The 9,889-nt window shown below is 38.3% G+C and overlaps 1 protein-coding gene across 1 annotated transcript; it reads right to left on the reverse strand.

Annotated features, from left to right (window-relative positions):
• Window positions 1-602: 602 nt before the first annotated feature.
• LOC145007115 (uncharacterized) lies at window positions 603-4,249 on the reverse strand. Its single transcript, XM_078966102.1, has 4 exons — window positions 3,575-4,249; window positions 3,179-3,427; window positions 2,252-2,595; window positions 603-765 (listed from the first exon to the last, which is right to left on the reverse strand). The coding sequence occupies exons 1-4, from the start codon at window positions 4,247-4,249 to the stop codon at window positions 603-605; spliced, it is 1,431 nt and encodes a 476-aa protein (XP_078822228.1).
• Between the last annotated feature and the right edge of the window lie 5,640 nt (window positions 4,250-9,889).

The raw sequence follows: 9,889 nt of genomic DNA on the forward strand, positions 1-9,889 counted from the left end.
AATCTCAGTAGGAAAATTAGGTTGATCATCAATCAGCAATGCTTGTCTGATAAATTGTTCAGTAATCACAATCTTGCATCCTTTCACAGCTGCATCAACAGTAACTGCTCCATCATTTTCTCTTTTCATTTTAGCAGTCTGCCAGAATTCCCGGATGATATTCTGATAAACCACGAGATTCACAGTGATAGCAGAAGCCAAGAAGCAGTCTCTCAGCCTGTGAATCATTGACTTGAATTCTCCATGTGCTACAAGAGGGTCAGCCAGCACGATATCCAAGTTGTGCATGTCCGCAAATTTCAAGTTAGCCATTTGATATGCACTAAAACGAGCCAAGTAAGAAAACAAAGACATTTGAGCAATTAATGTTTTAAGTTTTCTTATTTAATCGATTTAAATTTGGCCCTAAAAATTATTTTGACCAAACTGGAGTTTACTTTCAACCTAAGGTTTACGGCCGTAAGCTCCTTCGCTGTAAGCTTCAGCCGTAAGCTTCGACAAACGGTTTTTCTTCGATTGAAGCCCCAAAACCCGTCGATTTCATGAAGTAAACACATATTCGTAGTCGTTTTTGACATACCTTCAAGATTCACCGAGCAATTTCACAAAAACAAGATTTTTTTTTCGAGATGTGAGAGAGTGGGAGAGAGTTTGCAGCCGGAAAGAAAGAAATGAGGAGTGGAAGGGTTTCCAGCTGTAAACCCACCTTTTATACCCTGTGCGATTTTACTTATCTTCAACACAGTATAATACACAGTCCAAATGCTAAATATTTAAAAAATGAAACATTTCGAGGATTTAAAAATTAAAATAAAAATTAACATAAACTAAAATAAAAATAAAAATAAAACAAAATAATTTCTAAAAATTAAAATTTAAAATTTTGACAATTATAAAAATAAAATAAATAAAAAAAATTAAAAATTAAAAATTAAAATACAAGAAGACTAAACTTATCTCAACACACACTGAATATAATTTTGTCACACAGGGATTAAAGTTGTTAGACAACCTTAATCCAGTTGTCGGTACCTTCACCTTCATGTCTATTTCTGGTCGATCGCCGGTATTGTGATCCACTTAAACACGAAAAATTGTGATAAATTTGGACAAGCTAATAAAGACAAGACATTTTTGATCCTATATTCTTTGATAAATTTCCTAGAGACCATTTAGCTGACGACGACCAGGGATATTGTTGTCCACCTAAATTTAGCAGCGAGATCTACAGACAATCTGCAAGTGTTCAATTTTAATTGTACTAGAACATGTTTCCCACTTCCTGATATGCTCCAGTAATCAAGGACTTCTAGAATACTCCTTACATCAGGTGAGTAGACAATTATTGAGAAAGAAGATAGATTTAGAATGCATATGCTACACACCCAGATCGGATCTCTTCCAATCACGCAGAGGGTGAAACATATGACTAACTGAAGTTTTAGAGGGATTGAGAAAAAAATGATGCATATACAGTGTACCAGGTCGGATTGTAAGTCATGCAAAGGAGACAATATGTGGCTAACATATAGAAAGAGTTGCATAGATAGAGGATGCAAAAGGATAGAGTTGCATATGTTACAGTCCAGGTCAGATCTCTCGATCACGTAGAGGAGGCAACATATGACTAACAAACAAAAAGAAAGAAAATAACCTTCTACAGACCTAATTAATCGGAATTCCCCAGTCACCCTATCAATACCGGAATTAAGGACAACGTCCGTAGATCGAGGAAAAGTTAATCCACAATTCTAGATACGGGTTCTTTTAATGTAACCATTAGATTCCCATACATACATATATATATATATATACATATATATATATATATATATATATATATATATATATATATATATATATATATATATATCCCTTCTCAACCTATCCGAGCATTACCTACAAACCGTAATTTGTCACAGTAAATGGGGGTTTCTAGATAATTCAAACCGTAATCCAATAGCTGATTTTGGATCCAGATAACTACCATGACACTAGCCGGTCTGCAAGGAATTGACACCCTCCTGAAGTAGATTTCCTGTCAAGCTCACAACCTCCATAATTACTGTTAGCAAATGTATATAAATCAAATTAAAAATTTTTCGGGTACCAAAGACCTAATTTTGGGCTTTCTTTGATATACTGAAAGATTCTTTTGACAACAATAATGTGTGAAAGTTTAGGATTAGCCTGATAACATGCGCATTGACAAACTGCAAACATGATGTCTGGATGGCTTGCAGTAAGATACATGAACGATATGATCATCGATCTGTAGTGAGTCTGATCTACGGATTCGCCATCAGTATCTGGAGTCAGCATGGGTCTTTTGGCCATCGGCATTGATGCAGGTTTTGCGTCTTGAAACCCGAACTTATCAAGAATATCCTCAACATACTTATCTTGATTGAGCAGGATTCCAGTTGAATTTTGTTTGACCTGAAGCCCCAGAAACATGGTCATCTTACCCAATGAACTCATCTCAAACCTCTTTTTCATAACTCCTTCAAATTCTTTGCATAGTTGTGGGCTGGTAGACCTAAATATAATGTCGTCAACGTAGATCTGGACTAGAATCTGATCATTATCCACATGCTATATGAACAAAGTTTGATCAATAGTGCCACACGAGTATCCATGCTTGAGCAAATGCTTTGTGAGAGTCGCATACCACGCTCGAGGAGCTTGATGCAACCCATAAAAGCCTTGTCCAACTTGTAGACATGATTAGGAAACTTCGAGTTAACGAACCCACGGGGCTGATCAACATAGATTTCTTCCTTCACCTTGCCATACAAGAAGGCTATCTTGATATCCATTTGGTAAACTGTGAAGCTCATGTAGGAAGCATATGCAAGGAAGATACGAATAGCCTCCAAGCGAGCTACTAGAGCATAAACCTCAGTGTAGTCAAGACCTTCGATCTGTCTAAACCCGTGAACCACCAATCTTGCCTTATTGCGCACAATGACACTAGAATTTGCTTGTTTTGATAGACCCAGTGTGTGTCAAGAGACGTTTTTCCCTTTGATAACTCAACCAATTTCCAAACCCCGAGCTTCTCAAATTGATTCAGCTCCCCATGCATAACATCAAACCAACTAGGCTCATTCAAATCCATTTCAATGTTCTTAGGCTCTATTTGAGAGATAAAGAAAGAATAGAGACATGTATTAACATCTCCATTCTGACTTCTAGTTTTAACTCTATCGCCCAGCTGACCAATGACGTTTTCGATCGGATGATCACGTTGAATTGTTGAGGGTATCTCCTGGCTGATATCATTGAGTGAAACGGGAAGATTGTGAATATTGAAAAATCCATCATTTGCTGATTGTTCAACATTAGATGAATCTACTACAAACTCATTAGCAATTTCTTCAGGAAAAGAGTAGTTCCATAAAAGTTGGAATAACAGCGGAAGCTTCTGTAGACATGAAATCTCTTACAAAAGGGTAAGAGGTGTAGCATCAGCATCAGGGGTATCATTTTGAACTGGAGACTTTTAACTATCAAGTGGAACATCCCCCTCAGGTGTAGTAGATGACTCCCCCTCAGGTGGTGAAGAAGATACCATTGGAGGTATGTAAACAGCTTCTTCATCTTCGTCTTTAGAAACAATCTTTGAACCAGAGGAATACCCAGATGAACCATATGAAGATAAATTTATGGATTTGAAAAGCGATGTGTAATATAATAACCAATCAGAGCCCACTCGTGCATCCATTTCATTCTCCGCCAGCCAACGTACATCGAAGGATTCTACAATCTGCTTCGTCTTCGTATTGTAAACTTTATACGCAGTGCGTGCAACATATCCTACGAAATAACAATCAACAGCTTTAGCATTGAACTTTGGGTTGGACTCCAGGTGAAGAAGGGTGCAAGGGCAGCCAAATATGTGGAAATGATTGACAGAAGGCTTATGGCCATATAGAATTTCATACGATGTCTTCATATGAGCTTTATTGATTAAAACACGATTTTGAACGTAGCAAGCAGTGTTAATCGCCTCAGCCCAAAAGAAAACAGGTAACTTGGAGTCACATAGCATCACCCTCACAGCGTCTTTCAATGTTATATTTCTTCTCTCAGCAACACCATTTTGTTGAGGTGTGTGAGCATAGCTGTATTGACACATAATTCCCTTTTCTGCGCAAAAATGCTCAAGAACAACATTCTTGAATTCTGTTCCATTATCAGTATGAAGCGCCTTCACCCGGTTGTTATTTTGGTTCTCAATCAACATTTTGAACTTCTTTACCAGATCAGCAACCCCAACTTTGTTGGATAAGAAGAAAACTCACGTAAAACGAGAGAAGTCATCAATCACAACAAAAAAAAATGAATTTATGTTGATGCTGAGGACGTTGACTGGACCAAATAAATCCGTATGTAATAACTGGAGCACCTGACTGATTGAGTTAACCTGTTTTGGCAGGTTTGATTTTCTATGATGTTTAGCCTGGGCGCATGACACACACTTCTCAAAAGTTATGAAATCTCTGACAGGTAAGCCACAGACCATCTCATTTTCACGAGACGATTTAGGTTCTTAGCATTAGCATGACTGAGTCTTCGGTGCCACAACATTGCATTCTGTTCTAAGACCTTCGAAAAGAGGCAATTGAATTGCTCAGGAATGTTGTTGTTTATGTCAAAAATATATGCATTTCCGCTTTGATTTGACAAGAATCCACTCTTCTGGGATGACAATGCCTGGCTTGAGAATCATGCACTCTTTGTCAGTGAAATGAGTAGAATATCCTTTGTCACAAATTTGGGAAACACTCAACAAGCGATGTTTTAACTTGGGAGCAAAGTTGACATTCTCAAAGCTTAGCAATCCATTTGTAACGGTTCCTCTATATGACAACCCGATACTTCGAATCAATGTAATGACCTAAAAAGTCAAAAATTTGTAATCTCTTTTGATATAATGAAATTAGCATAAAAAATAAAATGTTCAAAAGTCTCTTTTGGGTTGCCTAAAATGATAGTTATCATGTCAAGATTTTCAGAAATATAAAGAACACTGAAAACCGTGCCATAATGAAGAAGTTATGACCAACCAAAGATTCACAACAAAAACCGTCAATACGGTTAAACGTAAATCGAGAAATTTCAATAATATACTTATTAGCCTTAGGTATTTAAATAAAAGTCGTAGTTATCATTAAGCCATGAACATACAAAAAAAGAACGCCCAAATCTAACCTCGTATGAGGATGTTATAAATTTTCGAAGTTCGGTATAGCGGTAGACAGTTAAAAACTCGAAACAGAGATCAAGCGACTTTTGGCCGGAAGGACCTAAATGAGAATCGAAGGTCTCGACAATCGTATTTCAACGGTAAAAATCTGGCAAAAACAGGCATCGGATAAAGAAGTTATGGATTTTAAATGAATTTTCCTGCCCCGACCTTTTAAAAATAAATAATAAAAATAATTTCAAAATTTGCCAACGGAGTCTAAACGAAAGTTGTAGAGTGTAGTCACACCTACGCGTGGATATAAAGAAAGTCGAAAATGGAGTTCGTATGAAAATGATATGAATTTTTGAAATTTATTAAATAATTAAAATATAAAATTTAATTCAAATCCCGGTATTATCCGAAGGAGGAGTCACCAGACTGATTCGAGTTACACCCAACGTACCCTCATACGCCCAGCATACTCAGGTTCTAGGCCTCGGAACATCCACATCGCCCATCTACGCCTCTACGTCTCATCCCATCCGAAGTCTGACAGACGAGGATAAGGTAAGCCATGACGTACGCGTACGCCCCGTGTAACCTCGTACGCCCAGCGTACCGAGGGTCTTCAGCCCCCTATAAAAGGGATGCGAGGGTTCCGGGTAAAATCGCTCCATTCCTCTCTTTCTCTTGCGTTTTTACTCCGTTTTATGTGCAAGAAATACCCGAAGCCCTAGTTTTCATACCCGAGCCCCGAAGGAAGTTTACGCTCCCGAGATTCCCGATAATCCCGAGAAAATCCGCTTTCTCAAGTCAAAGTTCTGCTCGGTTTTCATCTCACCTTCTTCAATCTATCAGGTGAGTTCATACCCCTATAAACTACACTTTCAAATGTTTTATCAACGCTTTTTATACACTTTTAAAAGGGGGGGGGGGGGGGGGTTGGTGGAAATACAAGTAAACACACAGTTATTATCGTGTGTAACATAAAGTTTCACTATATACTATTTTTATCATATAAATCATATATTATTCATAACTACTACATGGGAACTTTTGTATGCAATATATATATATATATATATATATATATATATATATATATATATATATATATATATATATTCTCGATAACGTCTTGTCTTTTTGAATTAAAACATGTTTATATATTTACACGAATCAAACACTTTATTTATACTTTAAGTATATGTGATCACTTATGTCACTATAACTATTATACTTTACATACCAAGTGAGCATTACACTAGGGTTTACTATACGAATGAAACACACTTTGAAAAACTATAATAGGTATAGTTTACGAGAAAATCATGAACATTTACATACTAGAAACACTATATCAAAGAGATATTTTCATACACAAGAACAAATGGACATTTTCGTACGTAAATCTGTTTTATACTAGGTTTTGTGAGACATTTCACGTACTTTCGAGTATGCATTTTAAGTCCTGTATTATATACCAAAATACATTGTAGGGGGAGCGTGATACTTGTATATAGATCTATGCGGGATTGACAATTCCACACCTAAGCTGTTAGCTACAGCTAGGCCGGCAGGCCTGGGGTGACAAACGTCATAACTTTCCAATGCTCGAAGAACGTTTTTATAGGTATCCTGGTCAAATAGCATGGTTATAAGACTCACATGGAGTATTAAAAACACATGGATTTATAGGGTTCTTCGAATGTCTTGGTGAATTATACATAAACCTACTATATTAGGCATGAAAAGCTCTATTGCATTACAAGTTTTGGAACAATTAAACTACCATCTACTATAGTATAAAATATGGGATTTTCTCGGAACATTCAAACATGTACAAACCATTTCATTCTATTTCATACAAACATTGTTACTAAATACTTATGAACTCACCAGCTTAAATGCTGATATACTCTTTCAAAGCTACTTGTATTTCTCAGGAATTCAGTAAAACAGGTAAACAAACAGCTTTTGAAGAAGGGGGATTGTGGCGTCAGTTTAGTTTCATTTGACATCATATTGTAATTTGTTTTGAAACAAGTACCATTCAACAATGTAAACTTTTAAATTATATCTCTGATGGTTGTATTACCTTCTTTACTATGTATTCAATAGTTACAATACTACATGAAGTCATCCGCCCTCGAACGATTCCGCCGTTTTGGTTTGGGGGTGTGGCAGATTGGTATCAAAGCATTGTTTATAGTGAACTAAGTATATCGAACCACATAAGATATACAAACTATAAATGTATAAGGACTCAAAGTCTCTAACAAAACGTTTTTACACCTGAACCACGTTACATTTTAACTTAAAATATTTGAGTCGTAAAAGCACAAATACATGCATACAACGATTTATTTTCATACTTAGAGCAATATATAAGTATTATAAATAAATTGTGCAGTACAGGTGTGCGTTGGGATATGTAATCGAAATTGGGATGAATATAGCCTGACCAACTATATTTATCCGAGAGCCGACTAACGTATGCCAGGGAGTGTCTGCGGTGGACAACAAATTTAAAACTTACTAAGATCATATCGTTAAGAATACTATGGGAGTATTTGGATATCTTCAACCATAAAACTTAAGGTTAAAACTTTACGTGCTTTAGCTTATAGTCAATTCTTATAACTATTCTCGTATAGACTCAATGGTTGGATTTCATCACCCCGACGAACCTTACTACCCCAACAAAGGTAATGAAGGATGCATTGTAGACGACAACAAGGAGGAACCCATGGAAGACGAGGAAGAGGAAGATTCATATAGCTCAGCTACAGAGCCTGAGGTAATCAATCTGTCAGCCATCCGACCTCTATCTGTTCGACCTCCTTTCAGGATGGGATTTCAAGGACCAACTCCCGTCTGGGGAAGCCACATCCACCATTGGAGCCAGTAGCAAGGACTACGTCCTCCTTACGGTATGTGTCGGGACTTCTACGATGTTAGTGGGGGAAGTTCAGCTGATCGAGCCCTCCCAGTTGTGGTAGGCAAACATGCCAATCAGGCTTATCAATCCGGAGTCCAAGCAAAATGGATTCGCAAGGTTGGCATAAGGATGGAAGAGAATGCAGCTGATATCCATCGCCTAGACATCCTAGAAGGGAATGCTCAACTCCACACCAACTCCCTCCAGGAACAAATAACTACAACTCTCTCCGAAATGAGAGATTTGAGGGAGCAACAAGCTGCCTTTGACATGCATCTCATGGGAGTCATGAAATCAGATGCGGAGTGAAGCTCCAAGCGTAATCTGCAAAACAAGTAGTGCTCGCCTAACTCCCAAATTTTGATATAGAATAGGACCATCAGCTAAAAGTCTTACCTTCTTTAACTTTCTGTAATCAGAGTCATTTAGAAAGGTCAAAATCTTCTATGTTCGGGTGTAACGCAACCATATTTTTAATATATATAGGGCATACCTCTTTCGTGTGTTAATTCTGTGCATTTCATTCGAGTTCATGAGTTTGTTTATTGTTATTCAAACTCCATTGGTGAATCAAACTCAAAGCCCTGTGTTGGTCAAATAGAATTCTTGAACTATTAAAGATAGTTAACTCGTTATCATTCAACTCTCAACCACCAAAACTTATAATCTTTTATTTTTATTTCTTCGCAGCGCGATGCCTCCTCGTCCAAACCTAAGACCCAGGCCGGGCACGATACCTCCATCGACGGAAAATGCCGCATTGATAGCTGCTATAACAGCGACAATGGCACATATGAGTAATAATGGGTCGGGAGGAGGAGTGAATAGCTCTACGGATGGCCAACATCCAGGTCGTTCAGTGGATTGTACCTTCAAGGACTTCACCAATAGCAAGCCCATAACTTTTAATGGACCTGGAGGGATAAGGGCTCTATCATAATGGATAGAGAAAACAGAAGTGGTTTTCGAGATCTGTGCATGTCTGGAAGTGAGCAAGGTAAAATTTGCTACCGGTACAATCCCCGAGAGAGCCCTAACGTGATGGAATGGACACATCAAGTCACTAACCGTGGTAGTGGAAAATTCTATGGAGTGGTAGAATCTAAAACAATTGTTAATGCAAGAGTATTATCCAAGGGGTGAAGTAGAAAAGCTAGAGCAGGAACTTTGGGGCCTTACTATGGTAGGCTCGCACATCATGACCTATACCAATAGGTTTAGTGACTTGGCAATCCTTTTATAAGGGATGGTTGCTCTTGAAAGCAAGAAGATCGAAAGATACCTCTGGGGACTGTCACCGCAGATTCGAGGAAGTGTAGTACCTTCCAAACCAGTCACTTTCGATAGCGCCAAACAGTTGGCACAAGATCTCATTGACCATGGAATCTGTCAAGGCTTCGCAACTGCTGTCCCAGAGCAAACCCTAGGAAACAACAACAACAACATCAGTACCAAAAACAACAGCAAGAAGAAGTTCTGGAACAAGAGGAAGGGCCAGTCTTCACAGGAACCTCCCAAGAGGCAACAAATAGTGGCATTCCATGCCGCTACTACCCCCACTGCTGCTCTAGTTATCCCTGCACCAACGAAGCAATACGCTGGGAACCTACCGAAATGCAGCAAATGCAACTTCCATAGCAACAGAAATTGTCAGGAGATGCACTGCAACAGTTGCAACAAGAAAGGGCACACTGCCCGTTTCTGTAACGCACCGGCACGACCAATCACCCAAGTCACTGGAGTCGGGGTGGGCC

The sequence above is a fragment of the Lactuca saligna genome, chromosome 7, assembly GCF_052625555.1.
Source record: "Lactuca saligna cultivar CGN05327 chromosome 7, ASM5262555v1, whole genome shotgun sequence".
NCBI classification, from domain to species: Eukaryota; Viridiplantae; Streptophyta; class Magnoliopsida; order Asterales; family Asteraceae; genus Lactuca; species Lactuca saligna.

What these genes read in the sequence shown, in the direction of transcription:
- LOC145007115 (XM_078966102.1), bottom strand. Translation starts at nt 4,249, where the DNA reads ATGTTGATTGAGAACCAAAATAACAACCGGGTGAAGGCGCTTCATACT. An exon ending in CTAGAAGTCAGAATGGAGAT is followed by an intron (nt 2,596 to 3,178) that starts GTTAATACATGT and finishes TTGTTCATATAG; the next exon opens with CATGTGGATAATGATCAGAT. An exon ending in TCGATGATCATATCGTTCAT is followed by an intron (nt 766 to 2,251) that starts GTATCTTACTGC and finishes TTAAATATTTAG; the next exon opens with CATTTGGACTGTGTATTATA.